General features: G+C 47.7%; 1 protein-coding gene across 1 annotated transcript in view; it reads right to left on the reverse strand.

Annotated features, from left to right (window-relative positions):
* The window catches only part of WNT3 (Wnt family member 3), an 84,194-nt gene extending 74,533 nt beyond the window's left edge, over positions 1–9,661 (reverse strand). Inside the window, 1 exon segment of the mRNA XM_034755896.1 lies at positions 9,582–9,661. Within this exon segment, the coding sequence (XP_034611787.1) occupies positions 9,582–9,661 (80 nt within the window).
* Between the last annotated feature and the right edge of the window lie 15,644 nt (positions 9,662–25,305).

A 25,305-nucleotide genomic window follows, 5' to 3' on the forward strand; every position in this document is an offset into this window, starting at 1 on the left:
GGGCTCTGGGGAGGAGGGAGTTTGGGTGTATTGTCTGGGGGGGTGGTTGGGCTCTGGGGCAGAGGGGGTTTGAGTGTATTGTCTGGGGGGGAGGCTGTGGTTGGGCTCTGGGGCAGAGGGGGTTTGGGTGTATTGGCTGGGGGGAGCCCTTGGATGGGCTCTGGGGAGGAGGGGGTTTGGGTGTATTGGCTGTGGGGGCTGTGGTTGGGCTCTGGGGAGGAGGGGTTTGGGTGTATTGGCTGGGGGGGCTGTGGTTGGGCTCTGGGGCGGAGGGGGGTTGGGTGTATTGGCTGGGGGGAGCCCTGTGGATGGGCTCTGGGGCAGAGGGGGTTTGGGTGTATTGTCGGGGGGGGGAACCTGTGGAACTCCTTGCCTGAGGAGATTGTGAAGGCTAGGACTATAACAGGGTTTAAAAGAGAACTAGATAAATTAATGGCGGTTAAGTCCATTAATGACTATTAGCCAGGATGGGTAAGGAATGGTGTCCCTAGCCTCTGTTTGTCAGAGGGTGGTGATGGACAGCAGGAGAGAGATCACCTGATCATTACCTGTTAGGTTCACTCCCTCTGGGGCACCTGGCATTTGTCACTGTCAGTAGACAGGATACTGGGCTGGATGGACCTTGGTCTGACCCAGTCTGGCCATTCTTATGTTCTTAAGAGTCAAGCTAGGTCAGGTTACCAGGAGATCAGAGGCAGGAGTCAAACCAGAGATTGGAACCAGAAGTCGGACAGGAGGAGTCAAGCCACAGGAGTGGGGGGGTCCCAGTTCCCTGGACAACTTCCTGGTGCTGTGCTGGGTTTCTAGAGAAGCTGTGACCCAGTCAGGCCCCCCAGCATCCTGCCACTTCGGTTCCAGGACTGGAGTGCTCTGGTGGGGTCCAGCTTCTGCCCTAGCGACTGTTAGCAGGTCACTGGGTGGCTGGGTGGAGCTGACTAGCTCCTCAGAGCCCTGTGGATCCGGGGCAAGACCCACCATTCCTGACATCACCCTAACCTCTGGGCTGACAGGAGGGAGGGCCACTGCTGCAGCATGTACACTTGCCTATAGGGGCTAAGCCAGGCGGTGAGCTCTGAGCACGTGTACTGGATTGGGCCCTGCAAGCGAGTTAGGCAGAGGAATGCCTATCTTCCCCCACTTCATGCATCGCTCTGGGCCTTTGGTGTCCACATGCCTGGCACGGGGTGCCAGAGGCAGAAACAGACCTGCAGGGAACTTTCACTGCAAAAAACCAGGCACCGAGCATGTTTAGCCAACTGCAGGGTTCAGCAGCAACCGAGTGTGGGTTTTGGGAATCCCAGTGGGGCCTGATTCTGGGATTTAGATGCCTAAAGCGGCAGTTGGGTGCTCTGGGAATGAAGCAGGGCTGTGTAATGAAGGAGGCTCTTGTCTGCAGAATCCTGCCTCGTTTGTTGTAGAAGTTGGAAGGAGCGGGATGAATGAGGCCGGGGGTTACTGGAGGAGTAAGGAAAGTCTTGTGGTTAGGGCAGCTGACTAACACCTTGGAGAAGTGGCGCCTGTCCCTGCTGCTATCGCAGAGCCCCTGTGTGGTGCTGGCCAAGCCACTTACAGCAAACTTTTCCCAGGGGGCCCCCACTTCCGGCTCCAGCGGCCGCACAATTAGCTACACAGATTTGCAGACGTGCTGAGCACCACAGCTGCCGGAGATGGTCACTGCGAGCTGTGCTTTGAACACGGGAAGTGCTGTGTAGTGCAAGGTGCTCTAAAAACTCAAGTCCGTGGGATCCCAAGTTTGGCCGAAGTTAATGGACACTTGACGGTTTTGACCTTAATCCCTATAACTTTTAGGCAATTAGAAAATCACTGTGAGTCACAAAGCCTGTGTTTGCAGCCAGGCTCCCTATAAAATTAATACCGTAGACAGCGATTCACAAAAGCCAGCATGTATATAGCATGGAGCTGCCTAAGCTAGCCAGTGGGAGGTGCCAACATGCAGGGTATGTCCTCAGCCCTGCCCCTCTCTGCTTGGGATTCTCAGCTGTAAACCCTCCACTGGAGTAAGGCAGCTGTGCTGGATTTGCAAGAAGCCCCCGGGTGGGAGTGGGAAGAGGCCCTCCCTCCTAGCTTTTAGCCCAGTGGCTGGAGTACTCACCTGGGATGTGGGAAACTCCATCTCAAGTCCCTGCACTAGCTGATGGGGAGAAAGGATTTGAAGAGGGCTTTGAATGCTCTAACCATAGTCATCCATGTTCGCACTCCCTCTCACCCTCCACCAGTGGCGCTGTCAGAGACTCAGAGGCCAGAAGGGACCATTGTGATAATCGAGTCCAACCTCCTGCACAGCGCCGGCCACTAGTTCTCCACAATGGAACAGCTTCAATGGGAGAGATTGAGGCAGCCCCATATCAGACTATCCCATAGCTCAGTGATTCGGACACTCACCTGAGAGATGGGGGCCCCACTTCAAATCATTTCTCCACTTCAGGTAGACGGGGGACTTGAGCCAGAGGCCTCCCACTTCCCAGGTGTCTGCTGCTGCCATATGTAAGCTTCCCTAGTGGGGTTGACCCAGCAGGTGAGCTCTGAGCATGCTTACTGGATTGATCCTGCAGGCGTATTAGATGGAGGAACACCTATCTTCCCCCATTCGTGCATCGCTCTGGGACTTGGGCGTCTGGATGTCTGGTGAGGAGCTGTATTGTGCATACCCAGAGACAGCAACTTAGGTTCACAGGGAGCTTTTACTGTAAAATATAGGCTCCGAGCGAGTTTAGATGCTCACAGGTTTTGGCAGCAGCTGAGCAGGAGTTTTGGGATTCCCAGCGGGGCCTGATTCTGGGGTTTATGCACCTAAAGTGGCAGTTGAGTGCCTTAGTCCTTGTGTGAATCTAGCTCCCTATGCCTCAGTTCCTCCTGTGCAAAGAGGACAACGGTACCGTCTCACCGCTCTCCAGTGGGAGAGTGATGGCACTACAGAAACACCCATGAGGAGGGAATGACTTTGTATGCAGAGCAGGGTTTGCATGGTGAACAGTAAATAAAGCCATACACTGATTGAATGGGCTAAAAAGAAATATTGACTAGCTGCCCAATTAATGGGCACTTTCCCTCCTGAGAACTGACTGAGGCAGGGGTCCTGTGGGAAAAGCAGCAGGTGACCCTGTCATTAAAGGCTGAATCATAGAATATCAGGGTTGGAAGGGACCTCAGGAGGTCATCTAGTCCAACCCCCTGCTCAAAGCAGGACCAAGCCCCAACTAAATCATCCCAGCCAGGGCTTTGTCAAGCCTGACCTTAAAAACCTCTAAGGAAGGAGATTCCACCACTTCCCTAGGTAACCCATTCCAGCGCTTCACCACCCTCCTAGTGAAAAAGTTTTTCCTAATACCCAACCTAAACTTCCCCTACTGCAACTTGAGACCATTACTCCTTGTTCTGTCATCTGGTACCATTGAGAACAGTCTAGATCCATCCTCTTTGGAACCCCCTTTCAGGTAGTTGAAAGCAGCTATCAAATCCCCCCTCATTCTTCTCTTCCGCAGACTAAACAATCCCAGTTCCCTCAGCCTCTCCTCATAAGTCATGTGCTCCAGCCCCCTAATCATTTTTCTTGCCCTCCGCTGGACCCTTTCCAATTTTTCCACATCCTTCTTGTAGTGTGGGGCCCAAAACTGGACACAGTATTCCAGATGAGACCTCACCAATGTCGAATAGAGGGGAATGATCACGTCCCTCGATCTGCTGGCAATGCCCCTACTTATACCGCCCAAAATGCCATTAGCCTTCTTGGCAACAAGGGCACACTGTTGACTCATATCCAGCTTCTCGTCCACTGTAACCCCTAGGTCCTTTTCTGCAGAACTGCTTCCTAGCCATTCGATCCCTAGTCTCTAGCAGTGCATAGGATTCTTCCGTCCTAAGTGCAGGACTCTGCACTTGTCCTTGTTGAACCTCATCAGGTTTATTTTGGCCCAGTCCTCTAATTTGTCTAGGTCCCTCTGTATCCTATCCCTACCCTCCAGCGTATCTACCACTCCTCCCAGTTTAGTATCAAAATGCTTACACATAAGGGGGATGAATTATGGTGGCACTGGGAACTGCAAATCTGGCAGTTCTAACTTCTGGGTCCTTGACTTTGCTAACTTAACATTCTTTTCAGGTCATAGTTTGTACGTTGCAATACAGCTACGGAACCTCAAGACCAGTTAAGTGGTTAGCTTTGGAACTGACTCCCCCTCAGTTCACCACAGCCAAGGAACTGTCACCAGAGGGAATGAATATTAGTCACTGAACTGCTTAATAAGCCATAAATCAGGGAATTAACACCGAGCACAATCTAGTTGCAGCCGTTAGACTATGTTAATGGAATATCGGTTATAAAAAGCATATAAATTTGATAGACATTCTGCTTTTTTACATAGTCATAATCCTATAATAGGGCTTCAACCAGAGACCATCAGAGCTAAGTGCATGTGCCTTACTTAAAATGAAGGCTTAATACCTGTAGCTGGCATCTGAAGTAGGCTCTTGTCCTTATATGTGGACTAGCCACTAGAGGGGGACAAAGACCTATACTGGCCCAGAGCGGGTGCTATAGATATTGGAGAATCTGCCAGTCCATTAACGCATTAAAACAACAGTTTCACAAGTGGTGCCTGGTTTTTGGAAGTCCAACTTGAGATAACCTGGGCCTGATTTTCAGAGGGGCTGAGCTGATATTGGGAGGAGCTGCCGGGGTTCAGCATCCAGGAAGATCAGGCAGCCCAAATCAGGGTCTGCTTTTGCAAAGGTGAATGAAATCTTTGCGTTAGGTCAAGCACAGCTTGGCCAGATTTACAGAACTGGAAGGGCACATGGGCACTGGGAGCGCGTGTGGGATTCCCAGCTAGCTCTCATCAAGCTCCCATCCCCTAAATAGGGTGTAGCTGTGGCAGTGCCAACTGTCCGAGTACATGCCGAGGCTCTCGGCTGGGTAAGTGTGACCCACACACCTCCTGGCGGTGAGGCTCTGGCCCATCTAGTGGCACCGAGACCACTTAAAGAAAGAGATAAAATGAGTCTGCTCTACAGCCTTAGCGAAGAGCCAGGTGGCTTTTAGCTCGTGCTGTAGAGGCTCGTGCACTAAACTCCAGAGGTCCCTGGTTCAATCCTGCCCGCCGATGACCAGGGTCTGTCAGCGTTACATAAGCACTCGGGGCAACAAGCTCCTTCCACCACCTACATTCTCATTTTAACTCACTGCCTGGACTAGAGCTAGTGTGAGTGTCTCCTCACACTGGGAATCACCCACCCAGCTCCAAGGGTAGCGGTACTCTAAGCGCCATTGTGGGATTCCCTATGTCACTGCCTCGGTGATTCCACGTCAGCTCAGCCGAGCGGCCGTTCTGCTTCTGACAACCCTGCTGAACCCTGGCAGGGCTAGTTGGAGTGGCAGGAGTGTGGGCACTTGTTTGTGCCAGTATTGCCCATTCACCAAGCATGGTCCAGTTTCTCTGAAATTCATCACACTCCTCTCTGGTGGTGACTAACCTAAATGACTTCGAATCATCTGCAAATTTTGCCCTCTTCCAGCTCAATCCTTTTTCCAGATTATTAATCAATGTATTAAACAACACAGGAACTAGTATGGAAGCTTGAGGCCCCCATTGTTAACTTCTTCCATGCTGAACATTAACCATTTCATCCTACTCTTTCCTTTCTGTCTTGGGCCATTTTTTGATCCATGATAATACTTTGCTTCTCATGCTGTAAGTACTTAGCGTCTTTAGTAGCCTTTTGTGTAGGACCTAGTTGAATGCCTTTTGGAAGTCTAAATAAATTCAACTGGTAAACTCCAATGGGTTCTCCTTTTTCCACTATTTTATTGACATGTTCAAAGAATTATAAGAGATTAGTGAGACACAATTTTCCTTTAAAGTTCCCATCAGAACATGATCCAGGTGTTTTGTTATTCTGTTTCTAATTATTGTTTCAACCAATTTGTTTTGTCTATTTAGAATGTAAACTTTTGGGGGCAGGACTTTCTCTTTTTATTAAATGGTTGTTGTGAGTGGGTGGGTGGGAAGGAGACCCAGCAAGGTACTTTAGCATGTATATAGTCCCATTTACTTCCCATTCTCTCCAATGTTTCATGCATGCTGAAGAACCTTGGTGAATCAGAGCCTTTTTCAGAAAGGTTTATATATAAAATGTGTATTATATGCATATGGGCTGGAACCATTTACCTCATCCCAGAGAACTACAGAATCTCAGATCAAATGGATCATGGATCCCAACCAACATTTGGTCTGGGTTTGACTTTGCAGACTGAAAAATCATCCCAGTTTCCCTGCCCTGTCTCTCATGTTAATTTCTAGAAAGAGAGGCCAACAGCCCAGTCCTGAAGCCCTTAGTGCAAGAGTGACCATCAACTGCAAGGGGAGATTTGCTGTGGTAAGAACTATAAGATCAAGCATTTGAAGATTCATTCATCAGACGTGGATACTGGACTCAATTTTAGTATGTGCCTTATTGACTCAATAGACTGGTTTTGGGAATACTCCATCATTCAACTCTTCTGATTGGCTCTTTTGTGGCTGTTATAGACTGTAACAGCTCCAGATATTGGGAGGTATCTTCTACATCTAGGGATGCCCTCTCTGAGGTACAAAAAACCAGGACAGCCAGGATGATCCTGAGCCCATAAAACTAGACAGCTGGCAGTGTGTACTGACCACCCTTACAGTTATCTCAGGATGGATACATTAAAAGAAGGGACAATCTTGGGAAAACCTGGACAGACCCTATCTATCATGTCTCTCCAGCTGCTACCACGAGGCCTAGGTGTTACAAAACTTTGGGACATGTGAGTCCCTCAGTGGATTTTATCTTTTTGTATTCTTATTCCTTGTTTGGACGACATTATATTGGTTTATTTCCAACCCGAACCGAATCCTTTAGCTGAGTTGCAGAAGAATCAGAATTGTTCTAGAGACCTTGGACTCTGTCTACTATTCACTTTGGCTCTGTTTCTTATTGTATTTTCCTAGCCTACATTGACACACTCTGCGCACACAATAAGATACAGTTTGGCCCCCATTTATACTGGCTCAACCCCATTGACATCAGCGGGGTTGGCCTACTGCAGATGGAAGCGGAATGTAGTCTTAGAGGCAAATATTCCAACACAGGCTAGGAAAATGCCCAATGGGATTGCTCTAGAATGACTACACCCGCAGCCTTGAGGTCCGGTGAAACCCAAATCAAGCACCTACCTGAAGGTCTAGCAATTATTCATCTCATAGAGGTTGGTCTATAGTTAAAGGTCACTGGGTACTTTGTGAGTGTATTTCAGAGGGAGAGCTTAAAAGGAGGCAGCTGCCTTTTAACGGTGCTTCTCAGTGCAGGCACTATTGCCTAGTAAATTAGAACACAGTTCAGCAAAGCATTTAAACACTTGACTTCAGTGGGACTTAAGGACATGCTTAAAATTACGAGTGTGGTTAAGTATTTTGCTGAACTGGAGCCTTAGATCCGGAGCTGTCATTTATTTCCTCTGCTTTGGAAGGAAACAAATGACTGGTCTTAGCAGTGAGAATCCTCAAACTGCCAGGGAGTCCTTGCTCCAGATACTCATTGCCTGCTGCTACTCGGCCTGGAAAAAGTCTCTCCAAAGCTTTAGCCACTTTGTCTCCCCGCCCCCATTTTAAGACTCAGTCACCCCATCATATCTGTGTGGCAGAGGCTCCTTTAGCACTCTGAGCTCACCAGGGAACAGGGCTCTCCTAAACTATGCAGGGTTCAGATTACTTGAATCGTAGGCAAGTTCTATATTGATTGATTGTTTAACCCTCTCCGCGCCCATTGTCACTGCTTGCCGAGCCCAACGTGTTTGTGTAAGTGACCAGAAAACATGCCCGTTGTTTGTATTATTTGTGCCCGGGGAAGCCAAGGGCCTGGGGAATGCACTTTCTGGGGTGTGTTTCTCTGCCAACAGGGAGAAGACTCATACTAAGGGAGAAACCTCTACTTGAGAAGGAAAACAGATCTATCTTTTCCAGGGGATTTTCATTCCTCAGTATGAAAGTCTCAGCAGATGCCTCCTGACTCAATCATTTAACCCTAAGTGAGTTATGTCAGAATCTCATTCAGGGCGAGAACCCAATTGGATTCTCGAACAGTTGGTTGCACAACAAAGTCCAATCATCCTGTGCAGCTCCAAAGGCATTTTTTCTCTTTAGATACAGCCACTCTGAGCAGTGCTCCCCAGCGGGCACCCCCCTCTCCAGACGCACACTGCATTGCTTCACTGTCTTGATTATTGAACGAGGAGGCGAAGGGTCTAAAGGAATCTGACAAGGTCTTCATTTTGGTGGACCTCCTACGCCAGGCTTAGACCCTCAAGTTCAGCATTCGCGATCAGGGTGGAGAATTTTATTTTGCAGGGGAAAAAAATGCAAAGGCTGAGATTTAGCCGTTTTAAGGAGTCTGCGTATCTTTTAAAGGATTAGAAATTATATACTCATAGTCACATTATTAGACATGCTTTGACTGCAGTAATTGAAATTTTCATTCTTAATCCCCATGATAATTAACAGATTTGTTTAATGATCGCTCCCCATTCTCTTTCCCCAGACATTGCAGTCCATTTCCAAGTTCACTCCAGCCTACTTCTCTGAATCACCAAGTCTGCACAGAAGGGATTTAATTAATTAATAATAAAAAGCTTTTCTGGAAGAGGGAAAAATAATTAAAATATTTTGACATAACTAGTTTCTGCCTCATAGTTCCATACATACACAGTCCCCTACCTACATTGTATAGAGACATAGGAGACTCGCGATAAACTGAGAAATTGACTGAAATATTGTACTATATTATACATTGTACTAAACATTTTCTATCTTCAAATGACTCATGATTGATTTGTTTTGCATTTCTGTTCTTCAAGGAGGGCTCTAACCTTTGATTAAATTTTGTTAATGTGTTTATTTTTAAAAGGTAGAATAATACAGGTCAATTATCAGCCACATTCTAAGATAAAACTGATTTCATTTATTTTTTGGTAAGAGAAAATAAGGGACGTATCTGCAATATAAAATTTCTCTCAAGTGCCATTTGTGTCCTCTGCATATTTTCTGGACTAAATTCACATGAATGACCGAATAAAACAAAAGGAGAGAAAGAAGACCCAAAACTGCAGCAGTCCAAAAGAAAATAGAATTTAAAAAATAATAATGGATTGAGCAGTATTTAATAAGAAGGGGAGGAGAAATCTACCTACGAACAAAAGCCAGAGTCCTGTGACAGATGAAAATTATATTGCACAGTGAATAAAAATACATCCTTATATATTTATTTTAAACACAACTACAATGGCTGAAATTGGAGAATTAAGGGGGCTGGAGAAATCTCCATTAGTTCAGGGATAAACCTATACATTGTCCTTTAAAAATAACCCCGAAATGTTTAATGAATTACCAGGCAAAGCTACATAAATTGTGTTTGGAACCAAACACGCAATTGTGGCTAGCTCAGAAGAACTAAGGGTCGGAAGGAAGGAACATGCACACACACAAACCCCATCTCTAATAATTAATGAACCCATTAATTAATCATAAAAACTCAGGGGGAAATCTTACCACCAAATTGGGTACCCGGCTAAGACCTTTGTGCCACTGAAGAGAAAAGATAAAATTAATCCAAGCAGGTGGTAATCCATTAGTCCAGACTGGTGCAAGGGAAAACCTCAGTGAAGTTTTCAGAAAAACATTAAGGGTGAAAATGAAGTATCCCCCCACCCCAAACAGTCAAACAAAGTCCCTTGAAGTGCAGAATGACTTTCTCTCTTGTCAGAAACGCACCTCTCCAAGCCTTTCCCCCGTAGATCATCCAAAAGCTTCTATTAAAAAGTGCAGGGCTTGGGGATGTCAGCAGGCAGCCAATCAGACTGCATGGCCTAAGGTAAGGGATGATTCTATAGTTCAGGGCTGTCAGTCATTCTCCCCCCCCCCCCCCCCCGCCCCACAACTTTGTTCCTAGCCCTCACTGGGGAAGGGCACAGAGAAACCCTTTTGCGAGAGACATTGCTGGGATAATGAGATTTCTTTTCTTTTCTTTTCTTTTCTTTTTCTTTCTTTCTTTTTTTTTTAAGCTCACTTAGGAACCCGGGTGCACTGCTCCTGCACGTGGCTTGTCGTGATGAGACTCTAAGGTAAGGAAGAAGGATATTTCTGATTTCTCTCAGTCTCAGGGTGGAGACTTTTATTTAGTTGGTGATGGAGGTAAATATAAACCCCTCACAGTGGGGAAGCAGAACTTCAGGAAGGGAAGGTTGCAAGAATTAGTTTTGCTGCTTTGCAATCGATCTATTTTTTTAAAGTGAAATAACTGCATGCCCCAAACTAGTTAACCCTTAAATCAAGGAATCAGTGCCTAGTGGTCAAAGCACGGGGGGGGCTGGGAGCCAGGGCTCCTAAGTGGGAGTGCATGGGGTGCAATGGTTGGAGCTGGGCAATTGGAACTCAGGACTTTTGGGTTCTTTTCCTGACTTTGCCACTGACCCACTGTGTGACCTTAGGAAAAGTCACTTCCTGTCTCTGTGTCCCTGTTGATCCACCTGTAAAATGGGTATAACAACACTTACCACACGGGAATGGCAGTGATGCCCCAAAGATCCTTGGAAGAAAGATGCTGTAGTAGGGTAAAGTATCATTAAAGTAATAAGTTACTGTCATGAGAAAACACAACTCCTCACCAGCTAGCCCAGTTCCAATGCATAGAGCCCATGTTCTGAATAGACACAGTGAAAGACCAATAAGGACACCTCATTAGTGACAGTGGAGGTGCTTTATTGACAGTGACCTGTGTGTCAGCAGAATAAGGTGGCAGGGTGATTTAGCACAAACAACACATCGGAACAGTCAGTAATATCCTCAACTCGTGTAAATCTGCATCGCTCCACTGACTTCAAATGGAGCTGTGCCAGCTTATACCAGCTGAAGATCTGCCTCCTTATAACCAGACATCAAAACAAATGATCACGGGGAAGCGGAAATAACAGAAATATGGGGTCTGGTGTCAGGCAGCCTAATGTGTGGGCTCGCTTTTAAAAGCTGTAAGACTTCTCCCCAGAACCCAAGGCTGTTGGCGCCAAACTCATTTCTGTACATAGATAACTATTGAAATGCACTTGGCCAAATCCTGCAGCCTTTATTCATTTCCATGAGTTCAATGAGTAAGAATGCAGGCTTTGGCCCAGAGATAGTGTATCGCCCCCTGCAAGCTTCATTTGGTCTAACATCTCCATGACCAACTTACTCGATCTTGATACCAAACTCCCTCTCTCTGTGGCCAATTTACCAGGCATCATGCATCAGTGAGAGGACATTCCTCCCCAGGCTATGCACCGTACACTGGCTCTTCACCCATTTCTGCTCTGCTGCCAGGTCTGTGGTTCTGATGTTCTGCCATCCTCAGAAGGCAAAACAACACGCATCTCTTAGCTTTTCATTAGGGTTAGGATTAGGGCTCATTAATGAAGCCTTTAGTATGTCTGGAAATGTCTCTTTTGGAGACAACCAAGCATAAACAACCCAGCTTAAGAAAGGATATAAATGGTGGACTTCATGGCTATTTCAAAATATGCATACTATGGTGATGGGTGCATTAAGTTTAACTACATATGTAGAGCCAAATCCTAAAGACCTTGCCCGTTGTTTACTTAGGACAGTCTGTCACTGAACAGAGATCATAGAATCATAGAATATCAGGGTTAGAAGGGACCTCAGGAGGTCATCTAGTCCAACCCCCTGCTCAAAGCAGGACCAATTCCCAACTAAATCATCCCAGCCAGGGCTTTGTCAAGCCTGATCTTAAAAACCTCTAAGGAAGGAGATTCCACCACCTCCCTAGGTAACCCATTCTAGGGCTTCACCACACTCCTAGTGAAAAAGTTTTTCTTAATATCCAACCTAAACCTCCCCCACTGCAACTTGAGACCATTACTCCTTGTTCTGTCATCTGCCACCACTGAGAACAGTCTAGATCCATCCTCTTTGGAAACCCCCTTCAGGTAGTTGAAAGCAGCTATCAAATCCCCCCTCACTCTTCTCTTCTGCAGACTAAACAATCCCAGTTCCCTCAGCCTCTCCTCATAAATCATGTGCTCCAGCCCCCAATCATTTTTGTTGCCCTCCACTGGACTCTTTCCAATTTTTCCACATCCTTCTTGTAGTGTGGGGCCCAAAACTGGACACAGTACTCCAGATGAGGCCTCATCAATGCCGAATAGAGGGGAATGGTCACGTTCCTCGATCTGCTGGCACTGCTCCTTCTTATACAGCCCAAAATGCCGTTAGCCTTCTTGGCAACAAGAGCACACTGTTGACTCATATCCAGCTTCTCGTCCACTGTAACCCCTAGGTCCTTTTCTGCAGAATTGTTGCCTGGCCGCTCAGTCTCTAGTCTGCAGCAGTACATGGGATTCTTCCATCCTAAGTGCAGGACTCTGCACTTGTTCTTGTTGAACCTCAAGATCTGGATATCTGAATATCAAGATCTGGCCCAGGAACAGTTAGGCAGATGGGGAGGGACTGGAATGAAAGGATCAGGAAGAGAGAGGGGGTGTTTGGTATCAAGGCAAACCTTTCTCCTGGAACAGTCCACGTGTTATAAACTGACTAGCCATGAAGACTGGCAGGTTTCATCATCACTGTATGCTGGAGAAAGAGGCCATGATACACAGGAAGTGGAGCCTTTGAGGTACTCAACCAGCCTCGAATCGGCCACTGCCCGGCATCACACTGTGCCACAGGCAGCTTTTTAAAGATGAATAACAAGCATATTTGTGAAGACCATGGAATCTGGTCCAAAGCCTGTTGAAGTCAATGGAAGTCTTTCCCCTGATTTTGATGGGCTTTTGATTGGGTTCCATAAGAGTTCCTTGTATCCATTCTGCTCCTGAGTTCTCTGTGCCTGTCAGCCTGAAATGTACGAGTTCCTTGTCATGGAGCCTGCAGTGGATTCCTCTAGTTTCAGGGGGTCTCAAACGTCATTGTGCCGTGACCTACTTCTGACAACAAAAATTACTACAAGACCCCAGGAGTGGGGGCTGAAGCCTGAGCTCACCCAAGCCCCGCTACCCCGGGCTGGGGGGGGAAGGTGTGTGTGTGAAGCTGAAGCCTGAGCCCCACTGCCCTGGGTGGGGGGGCCAAAGCTGAACCCCAAGGGCGGCAGCCCCAGGGGAGGGGAGGCTGTAACATGAGCACTGCTGCCCAGGGCTGAAGCCCTTGGGCTTTGGCCGCGGGCAGTGGGGTTCAGGCTTCGGCTTCGACCCTGGACCCCAGCAAGTCTAACACCAGCCCTGGCGACCCACCATTTGAGAACCACTGCTCTAGTTCATGTAGTCAGTGGCTGTATTGTTTGCATTCCTCTGTCATTCAGATGGAATTATTTGGGAAGATTTTTAAGGCCAGAATTTGTTATCTGAAGGCTCACATTTTCAATGTGTTTTCTTAGGGCTTGTCTACACAGCGGAATGATGCGCTCTGTGTTGGAGGTTGATTTCTAAAGCTCACCAACGTGTTGTGCTTTAATTGGACCATGTAGACCCTGCTGGTGCACACTAAAGGTTCCCTAGTGTGCTTTAACATAGATGTTTCAAACAGCACTTGGTTAAAGTGCACCAGCAGGGTCTAAATGGACCATTTAATGTTCAACACTATGTAAGGTAAACGCCAATGTGGACATAAGCACAAATGGATATAAACTGGCCATCAACAAGTTTAGGCTTGAAATTAGATGAAGGTTACTAACCATCAGAGGAGTGAAGTTCTGGAACAACCTTCCAAAGGGAGCAGTGGAGCAAAAACCCTAATTGGCTTCAAGCCTGAGCTTGATAAGTTTATGGAGGGGATGGTCTAACGAGACTGCCGACAATAGCACATATCCAATCTGTGACTGCGAGCAGCAAATATCCCCCGAAATAAGTGATGGGACACTAGATGGAGAGGGCTCTGAGTTACTACAGAGAATTCTGTCCCAGGTGTTGGCTGGTGGGTCTTGCCCACAGGCTCGGGGTTTAACTGATCGCCATATTTGGGGTCGGGAAGGAATTTTCCCCTGGGTCAGATTGGCAGAGATACTGGGTTTTTTTTCGCCTTCTCTGCAGCATGGGGCACGGGTCACTTGCTGGTTTAAACTAGTGTAAATGGTGGATTCTCTGTAACTTGAAGTCTTCAAACCATGATTTGAGAACTTCAGTGACTCAGCCAGAGGTTAGGGGTCTGTTACTGGAGGGGGTGGGGGAGGTTCTGTGGCCTGCGATGTGCAGGACGTCGGATTAGATGACCACGATGGTCCCTTCTGGTCTTAAAGTCGATGACCTTATGATGTGCTTTAGAAATCAACCCCCACGGAGCACATTAGACAAATCCCCATTTCCCTAGATCTTCAAAACTCTGGTTCTCACTGCCCGAGAGGATCTTCTCTCCCTGAGTGCTGTGGTGGCAACAGCAATCAGCTATGTGCTCACAGTATATCGGTTTTAACCTCTGGGGGCAGAGCATTTCCAGTAGAGGGCTCTCCACTCCAGAACTTGCTTCCCAGATGGGTCTTATGTAGGGTATGTCTACACTTCGAGCTGGACATGTAATTTCCAGTTTGAGAAGACATAACCACACTAGCTCTGCTCAAACTAGTGTGCTAAACACAGAGTGTAGCTGCAGTGGCACAAAGCGTGGGAGGTGATAGCCACCCGAGCGCATACTTAGCATCTCAGATGGGATTGTTCTCAGGGTGGCTAGCCCCTCCTGCTGCTTGCACCGCCATGGCTGCATTCTGTTTTTAGCTCTCATTGTATGTTAACTGTCATCAAGCTAACATGGGTATGTCACCTTCTAGCTCCAGGTGGACGTACCCAGAGTCTGAGTTTGTTAGTCTTTGGAGTGCAAGTCCATGTGCAGTTCTCTTGGTCTGGGGACACTCTGAAGTCCTCTCTGGGTAATATTGTGCAGGTCTGTTATTATGTTGAGTATCACTTGGATACTATAGTGATGTGGAGTGTTCTAGACACACCTAAAAGGGACATAAGATTAGACCATATTAATGGGTCCCCATCCTCCTATTGAAGTCAACAGCAAAACTTCCACTGATTTCAAAGTTTTGAAATTCTCCCTGTCCTGAAGGAACGCAGAAGAACTGTGTCTTAGCTCTTTTGCAGGAAATTAATTGTTCAAAAGAATTCCCCCAGCAGGGCAGACAGTTCTCACCAGGAAGCTTGGAATGTACTTTGGTTTATAGTTGAGTGAGATTAAGAATTTTTACCTTTACTTGACACTGAATGTGGTATTACATTCTTTTACCAATACCCACAGCACCACAGAGAGGGTGGTCATCCAGGGGGTGTGTTTCTAGTGGGGTCTGGGTTTATTTGTAGTCACCTGTTTGGATATGTAGCTAAGGAGGCCCATTGAAAACTTGCCCATCTTCAGTGGTAGGTACCTAAATAGAACTTCCAAAGTCCATATTTAGTCTTAGAATCTATTGAAAATTCTATTAATCTATGGGGAGTCTGCTGAAACCAGTAGAGTAACTCCTCAATTTTGCCTTGTGTAAGTGAGATCAGAATCTGGCTCTTAGCTCTTGCTGTCATCCCAAAAGCTCTTGCTGTCATCTTAGCTCTTGCTGTCAGAAGGCGTGAGGGCGTTCAAACCACAACGGAAGGTGCCACGTTGATTGGTGCCAGGGGCTGTGTGACACACAGACCCTTGGCAAAAGGTCCTCTGGTCTTTGCAAACAACTCTTGTCTCAGACCTGACAAACTCACTACTCCAAAAACATGCCTTGCAGGGTATGTATCCATATGGGGTAACATGTAAGGTATCCACAGAAAGCTCATAACTTATTAAGACTCATCAGAGAGGGGTTGACCCCATCTATAAATAGAGACAAAAGAATGTTTCAGTATAACCCAGAGTGGGGTGAGGCACTCTGTATCCATTCACTGAGGAAACATCTTGGGGAACAGGGATGTCTTCACAGGAACCAGGAACCAGCTAGCTCTGCAACAGATAGAACCTGGGGGGGAACCCTACTTTATCCCCTTTCCTGGGGTTTAGTTTTACTGCTATCTTATAAACAACAGCAGCATAAACCTCCACCTAAGCTTCCACCCAGGGCTTAACTGTCTCTAGGATTTCCCTCCTCTGTCCTAGATTCCTAGTCCCCTCTGTCTTCCAGAGAAACTCTTCTCTTGCTCCCTTTCCCTCCATTTCATATGCTGGTTGGCGTTAACAGAACCCACCAGCCAGCAGCAACTGAGTAGAATTTTAATGCGGTGTGTCATCACATGAGCTGAGGGTGACTCAGCAGAAGAACCCGACTTCCTGTTCAGAGTTAGAATGTGCTGCCCTGCTACATGGTCACCTGAGTACAGCAAGATGTACGTGGGCTCTAGTGCTAAGCACGTCACCACTGATCTCCCGCAGAGGGGGTTGGGTGCAGGCTGAACATGCACCTTCCTCATGAGTGGGTCACCGCCCCACTCACTCCAATTTGGCCTGGCCACCCCTCTGTCATGACAGAGGGGCAGTTGGGCCAAATCTGCCGCCTTACACCAATGAGAGGGGGCAGCACACTGAAGTTTTGTCTAAGGTGGCAGACTGTCTTGAGTGGCCTCTGCTGCCTCTGACTCACATTCAAGTTACATGATGCCCATTAGCATGTTCTTCTCTTCTCTTAAGTTCATAGAGTCCATGTCCCATGTTCCTTACTCCCGTGAAGGTTGTGTGGAGTCTACAAATAAGTTCCTGTTTTGGGCTGGGTTGCATGGGCCCACATTTACTGATCTGCCATGTGTTAGGTTGCGTGGGGCCCCGGGTACCTCCATTAGGTCAGGCAGCAAGAGACCCATGTCCATATTCCTGGTCCACAAGCTGCCGTCTGATGGGGAAGGCTATTGTGTCTAATTTCTGTAACAAATACTCATCAAGTTAGGAAGATCATTCCCACCTTGGTCAGCTGAATGTTCTGGGGCTATTTCTCCTTGTTGCTCATGTGCGCAATTCCATTTTCCTCTCCTGGAAAGCTGAGAGCCTGATTCTGATGTCACTTGCACCAGTGTAAATCAGGAGTAACTCCACAGCAATTAATTGAGTTACACTGGTATAAGTGAGGGGAGAACTGGGCCTTAGTCTGAGATTTGGGGAACTTTGTGAAGATGATGATGGGAAATGCTGGCCTTAACAAGGGCCCTGAACATCAGTTCTTTCTCTCTGATGAATATATTCTCCTTTGACATATATTCTTCCCCCATCCTCTGCATATTTTACTCCTGGGGGAGTTCTGCACCACTGTGCATGCGCAGAATTCAGGTGCACCGCAGATTTTGTTTTTTCTCCACATTATGCCTTTTGCCCACCAGGGGCTGCTGTGGCACCAGAACAGAGGGCAGCCGGCTCACTGGCTTTAGCAGTCAGCAGCCGATATTGAGGAGGAGAGGCTGTGTTCCTCGGGGCCCTGACTGCAGGGGCAGACAGAGTGGGACACATGGGTCTGGCTGGGAGGTTCACATAGTTTGGAGTTCAGAAGGGCTAGTGAGGGGGACAGACTGGGATAGGGGCTCAATGGGAGTGGGGGTGCAGGGCCACATGAGGACAGAGGACGTCTAAGTGTGGGTTCAGGGACAGTGGGGGCAAGGGGTGCATGGAGGCAGGGGTGGCTGAGGGGGGTTGAGAGACACATGGGGACAAGGAGAGAGATGCATGGGGACAGGGGAGGGGGTACAGGGACACATAGGGATAGGTAGAGGAGGAGTGCAGGGACACATGGTGGCAGGGAGGAGCAGTGGCTGAGTGGGGGGTGCAGAGACACATGGGGCGGGGGATGGCATGCAGGGACACATGGGCACAGGGGCAGATGTGCCTGGCTGAATGGGAGAGGGAGGGTCATCCAGGCTCTGCATGGTGCAGGCTCCCCAACTCCCTTACAATCTCTCACCCCCAAAAAACCTGTTCTGTACTTCTCCCACCCACACTCAACAACCCTCCAGTTTCACTCCCAGGCTCCTTCTTAGCAATTACTTCCCTCTCCCTCAGCTTCTCCATTCCCCTTGACTCCTCCAAGCCTTTGCACTGCCTCTGAGAGGTGTGGGAAATATATTTCTGTATTGTAGCTTAAATAAATTATTACTCAAAGTTCTGTATTAATATGTCTAGTAAGGAATCTATTTGTCTAAAAACATTTCCTGAATCCTTTTTGTTGTCTATAGTTACAGGCATACTTGTTGACAGGTATTCTGAAATAAATTACTAAAATAATAGAAACTGAGGTGATTATATTGTGTTGTTTTGACAAATAAAATATGCAAAATTTTGCAGAATTTTAAAATGTTTGCACAGAATTTTGAATATTTTGGTGCAGAATTTTTAATGTTTTGGCACAGAATTCCCCCAGGAGCAATCTTTCCCCTCACTCTTCTGTCTCTTCTCCCAGACTCTGTGAACTGTAGCCTGCCACAGTGTGACCTGCCTTCCCCCGTCTAAATGATGCCCCCTTCCACAATGAAGGCTGCCCTTTGGCCTCTGCAGCCAAACCCACGTTACTGTGCACAAACTGCAACTCAGAAGATCTGTACTCTCTTCCTGTGTGACCCTGGGCAAGTCCCATCACATCTCTGTGCTTCTGTTCCCGGCCTGTCATTTCGGGTGATAACCTCTCCTTTGCCTGTCTTGTCTCTTCAGACTGTGAGGTCCTGGGACCAGGGACTGTCTCTGATTGTGGGTCTGTGCAGTGCCCAGCACAATGGGGCCCTGATCTCAGGTGGAGCCTCCAGGTGCTTCTGTTGTACAAATAATAATAATAGATGTCAATCCCTCGTACTGAAGTTCCTCGTGGAACCTGGTATTGCAGTCCGGGTATTCCAAGGGCAGACAAAATAACCAAATGATTATCGGTCCTCCAACTATTTCATCCTGGGGACCACTTTATAAGAGAGAGACCCACTTCTGGAGCTGACTCTGTAACACCCACCCTTGATTGGTATCCCCAATCCTTGTTACATGATGGGAATACTTAGAGGCCCCAGTCAGAGTTCAGACCCCTGTTGTACAAGGCGCTGTACAGTCATAGACTGAACAGACAATTCCTGCCCTAAGGAGCATTCCGCTGAAATTCAGGAGCTATTGATACTCCACAGACCTAATATCATCCCTGCCAACTACCGTTCATGTCTACCAGTCTCAGTAAAATTCCCAGGTGCTTCTGTGTCACTTTGCATCCTGCCCCAGTTCAAGCTCTTTGCTCTGAAGCCTTCTGCGTCTCTTGCTGTGACAATGACCCTTGCTAGTGTGGTTTGGTGTGGAGAGGGCTGGTATCACTCTGATTCCAGACTTTTTGATCCTCTTAAACATATAAATCTTGTTTTGTAGCCAGGGCCCCGCTGCTCTCCTGTCATGTGAGAAGAAACCTGAACTGGATACACTGGAGGTTGCTACTACCACCACGCACCTTGCGCTCTGCCTGCCTGCTGAGCTGGGACTATCAGAAATACTGGCCAAAAGAGTCACCAGGATGCTTGTTTGCTTGCTTCACATCATCATCATCTATATTACTTCTTTCAGAACCATCGGATCCTAATTGGAAAAGCCCCTAGCAGTTTGAAGCCCGGTTTGCTTTGTGATCTTCTGCTCCATCATGGAGAATTAGAGACAGATCTTGGAGAGACCATAGGAAGTCAAACAAATACACTAACTTACTAAGAAAATTCCCTCCTAATTAATATACAAACACATAAAGCAACAACAAGCTTCTACTCTAAGCAGACTATAGGGGCCATGATCCTCATGCTACAATAGATGTCAGATTGTCCAATGGGGACACAAGGTGGGTGAGGAAATATCTTTTATTGGACCAACTTCTGCTGATGAGAGACAAGCTTTCGAGCTTACACAAAGCTCTTCTTCAGGTCTAATTGTTTAATGATAATTCCTTCATTTCTTATGGCAACTTTTATCAGAAGGATCCCAAAGCACTTTTCAGAGAATGCCGGGGTCAATTCGGCCCTCACCTACACCAGTGTAACCACACTGAATTCAATGGAGTCACACCCGTGTAAGAGAAAGCAGTGTGGCCTACTTTATTGTTACAGCGGGAGTCACCAGATGGCGCTCTTACACATGGTTTTACAAGTTCTTTTTCCTAGCATGAGCACGCTGTTCGGTCTTTGAAGAAGTTATGCATCGCTGCTAGACAATCTGAGCTCGGGGTGTGATTCCCCTGTGTGTGTTACATACCCTGCTAGTTCTCATCAAGTTCGTGTGCGTATACATAGCAGTGTAGCTGCAGTCCTTTGGACAGTGGCAGTAGAGGCACAGCTCATTCAGGCCGAGTACAAATGAGGGCTGTCAATTAATCGCAGTTAACTCACGCGATTAACTAAAAAAAAATTAATCATGATTAAAAACATTAATCACAATTAATCACACTGTTAAACAATAGAATACCAATTGAAATGTATTAAATATTTTTGGATGTTTTTCTATATTTTCAAATATATTGATTTCAATTACAACACAGAATATGAAGTGTACGGTGCCAGGATGCCCACATGAGATAGACCATGTCAGGCCAGAAGCAGCAGTCACTAATGCCATCTGGAAGCTGGTTACTGCAGACTGCTACAGGTCCATGGCTAACCAGTTTGAAGCTGGCAAATCAAGTGTGGGGGTTGTTATGGCAAAGGTTTGTGAGGCAATCAGGACTCTGATGTACCCAAAAGTGATTGGTATTACAAAACTTCCTGAAATAATTGCTGGGTTTCAGAAAATGGGCTTTCCAAACTGTGCTAAGGCACTGACGGGATTCATGTGTCCATAGTTTGCCCTCTGCAAAGAGCACAAGTACCTAAACCACAAAAGGTACTACTCCAACTTTATGCAGGCCTTGACCAGCCACGGGGAAAATTCATGGGCACCAGCATGGGATGAACTGGTAAGATGCATGGTGCCAGGGTGTCCTGAATATCAGGACTTTACCTTCATGGACAAGCTGGGACATTATTCCCATCGAATGACATTGTTAGAAATGGAGTCACTGTTCTCATTTTTATTCCAGAGGAACCCAATTGCCCTCTGTTGCCCTTGGTTTATGAAACTGTACCCTGATTTAAGAGGACTGGCAAAAGCAGGTTCAACTACACTTCAGTAGTTTTAGGATGGTGGTGGAATGTGCGTTTGACATACTGAAATCCCATTGGCGCTGCCTTCAAAACTGTTTGGATGCCAGTCATCAGTGCAGTCAGTATTATTGTGGCCTGCTGCATTCTGCACAAAGTCTGCGAGGCAAGTGGGAAGTTTGGAGAGGGACAGGCTGGGAAGCACAGGCCCAGGAGATTATGGGATAGTGTTGGTGGACGCTCCAGACCTAAGTCTGGTGACTCAGACTTGAGTTGCATCCACATTGCAAAATGTCTCAGCTTTGACCTGTGTCACAGTGGGACTCGGACTCTGACCCTCATCTACATCAGGGTCCATGGGCCTAAGTCCAGAGGGGTTCCTGGATTGATTCAGACTGATTTCTGTGTGGAGAGAAGCAGGATTTGGGCTTAAACCTGAGTCTGAGCCCAGGCTCAGGGTGCTGTGTAGACATATCCTTCATGACCTGTCCAACTGGAAATAGACTGAGACCCATGAAACTCATTTTACATAGCTCACCAAACAGATGCCAGATGGTAATTACTTGTGGTCACTGGGCATCCCTTATTGGAGTCTTGTGCCACTTATTGGGCCAGCTTTTCAGGCAGAGGTTGCAATCCCTCAGCTGTTACCCTGGCTTGCCGGGATCACCGGGCTCAGAGGGAATTATGGGAGGATGCCCCAAATGGACAGATCCGATGATAGAGTAAACCAAACTGGGCTTGGCTCTATGCCCGTGCTCACAACAGAGTCACAGCAGTTGAGAAGAGCTCCTATTCAGAGATGATATGGCAGCATCTCACATTAGGGGACTGTGATGGGATCCCAGGAACATCTGCTTCTCCATGTGAAAGTTCTGGAGCCACAGTTGGTCATCCCATGTCTGCATGACAATGTGATCCTACCAGTTTGTGTTTGTGGCCCTGTACCAGAAGTGCTGGTTTGCACATAGGGAATCTGCAGCTAAGACCACTGGCATCAGCAGGGTTGTGACTAGCATGTCAACAACCCCTTTTGGCAGATCAAAATGTCCACCAGCATCTCTCAGACGCTACTTCTGATTTCTGAAATAGGACTGACAGCATGAATTGGGAGTCTTCCACTGGGTCAGGATCCATGTTGATGGCCCCGGCTGCTGGGAGCATGTGGACACAAAATGGTTCAGCTGGATTTAGTGGCAGGCAAAAACCACCAAAAACACTTCTGATTGACTCCTACGGGACAGACATACCAGTTCACCCTCAACCCACTGTGAAGCAAGCCATAGAATCATTTCAGCTGGCGAGGGTGCTAGGAGTCCTGGGATATTATGGTATGTGCTCATGTAATGCTGACAGACCAGGGGGCAGGATTGAACCGGGGACCTTCGTGTAGGAGCCTCTACCGCATGAGCTAAAAGCTCGCTGGCTCTTGGCTAAGGCTTTAGAGCAAACTCATTTAACTCTCTCCCTAAATGGTCTCGGTGCCACTAGATGGGACAGAGCACCACTCCTGGGAAGTGTGTGGGTTACACTCGCAGAAGCTGGAGTTCTGACTTGGCTTTGTGTATTGCAGTATGGACGTGCCAGCCAGGTCGTAAGGCTTGGGTTTCCCATGCAGTGTGGACACTCAAGCATAGGCTTGGAAACACCAAATCTGCAGGTGCAGGTCACACAGTACCAGGCTCACCAGGCTGTGCAGACGTATCCAAAAAGGCTTCTCACTGGCAGTCCCAGCAGGGAGGAAAAAGGACTGAAGGAGCCTGAAGATTGAATTTACCCTCCAGGTCAAGGTAGTGCCACATTGGTGAGGCAGTGAAGAAGAAGCTTGCCTTGCCACGCCTTAGGACATGCTCTTCTGGGAAATCAGCACTGCTCAGGGTTAGGCACATTTAGCCTTTACACTGACTTCTCCTGTTCGATGGCTCCCACTAAGTGCACTTGTTGTACTAGTGATCGTACCACATGTAAAGGATAATGGACCAGAGACTACGCTTCCTTGCATCTCGGGTTGTCATCTACATCCATCTTGAGTGCAAATGGGTGTGAAACTGTGGCCATTCTGATCCGGTAGCAATTCACACACACACACTGCACCAGTGTAGGCAATGATCCAAGATACGAGGCAGTGGGGAATCGGGCCCTCACGGCCTGAATTTTCAGAAGAGCTCAGCGCTTAACATGCTGAGCTTTCTTGTAAAATTTGGCCATGAGCTCTTTTGAAATTTTGCCCTATTGGTCTGCACATGAGGGCAACGGCATGAACCATGTGTATGATTGCTAATGACATCTCTTCTGAGAAAACACCCTGCATCTCAATTCAGGAGTCCCAAGCACTGGGGTATGGTTGGGCTGGCCACTGAAAAGCTATTGGGCCAAATTCCAAGGTGAGTCTAAGGGAGACAAAGTTGCTGGGTTCCAACCTGAGGGTCCCAGAAGAAGGCCAGTTTAGGTCCCATTAGGGTAACACAGACTCACTACTGGCGTTGGCCCTTTATAGTGAGAGATGGACCCACGCTGGGCCAAGATCACAGCTTTAGGTTGTACACATCCAAGTTTTGGGTTGGGCCCATCTGGTTATAAATGTAACAGGCTGCACCGAGTGGCTTTTGGGTGGGAGCAGGATCTGTGCACACGACTTTATCCTGGGACTTTAAGAGACCTGAAGGTTTGAGGCCAGTCTATGGAGTAGACTGAGAAAGAAGGACCTGTGGGGGCTGGAAATAAGACCCCCTCCCCCCCAAAACCCATCAAGTCTTTGCTTCCATCCCCACTATCCTGGGAGTGGCCACTAGAGACTTCAGCAAGGGCAGCTGCTCGGGCAAGGAGTGAGCTGGGCCCGAGGCAGGCAGAAGGGCTGAGGCAGCGGCTGTGAAGCCGCTGGGTAGGGATTCAGTCCTGGCCTTTGGGGAGGGAAGTTTTAATGACACAACAACAACAACAAAAGAGGAAAGGGGGAAAGGAAGAAAAGGCTCCTGCAGGGATGGTTGCCACGGAGACCACAAGGAAGTTTGAACCAGTCCTGCTCTTTTCACAGCCGCCTTTGAGCCAAGGAGGGAATTATGGCCAGTGATAAAAGGAGACATGTGGCCCTTTACTCATAAGGACCAGCCTCTGCGTTCGGAGGCTTCAGCTCATTTTCTCTCTTGTCTCCTCCCACAATTATACATTCAGATCTCAGGCAAAAAAACCCCAACAAATCTAGGACAAACCTCCGCATCCCTTCCCCTGGGGACCCACCCTGGCGCCCAGACAGCTATCTCTTTCAGTCGATTGTTCCCCCAGCCGAAGGCCCCCGCCCCCACACGCTTCCTCTATAGTTATGAAATTTTTACACGTTCAGAGCTGATAAACAGCTAGCGACGCCCGTCACCTCAGCAGCTCCCACACAAACCAGCGCAGAACCATCCCTCTCAGAGGTGGGGGCTTCTTTGGGGGATCGAGATAAACTCCTGTTTGCAGTGGCTCTAAGGTCTTCCAGAGACAATCTCTTCTTGCTGAAGTGTGAATCTGTCTGACCAGCAGCCAGAAATAAACTCGAAAGGGCCAAATTATCCTGGCCTGGTGACATGCTCACTTCTTGGATTTTAGGGGGAGCTTTGCTCCATTAAAGGTCTGCAGAACTCACGCTCTAAGGGCTGCTGTGTTGTATCCCTGGCTAATATCATTTAGAATTTGTATTATGGGAGCACCTAGAAGCCCCAATCTGGATTGGTCCCTTTTGTGCAAAGAGATGTATAAACACATCCTAACAGACAGTCCCTGCCTCAAAAAGCCTATGATCTAACCAGACAAAGGGTTGGAGGGGAAATGACTCACACCAAAGGTAAGGCCGGTGCAGGGAACAGAACCGACCCCTTCTTATACTACTGCCATCAAGCATACGTTGGAGATTTGCCTCCACGCTGTTACAAGAGGCACTAATAGGAACCCCTTGTGCTAAGCTGCCTACCACCGTCTGCCCCAAGGGATTCTTGTGACTTTTCTTTGAGATGATCTCACTCCTCCAGGGTCTGCAGCAGGCCCCTGATATGCGCAGGGGGAATCCCCTCGGGCTACAGAACTTCCACGAAATTCCATTCAGATTTGGCCAAGATGTAAAGTATTAAAAAAATTGCCATTCCATGTCTACTGCTTGTATTGTCAGGGGAATGTTGGCAGCCTGCCAAAATCACTGGCTGTTCGGAGGCTGAGCT

This window comes from Trachemys scripta, chromosome 23, assembly GCF_013100865.1.
Source record: "Trachemys scripta elegans isolate TJP31775 chromosome 23, CAS_Tse_1.0, whole genome shotgun sequence".
Lineage (NCBI taxonomy): Eukaryota > Metazoa > Chordata > Testudines > Emydidae > Trachemys > Trachemys scripta.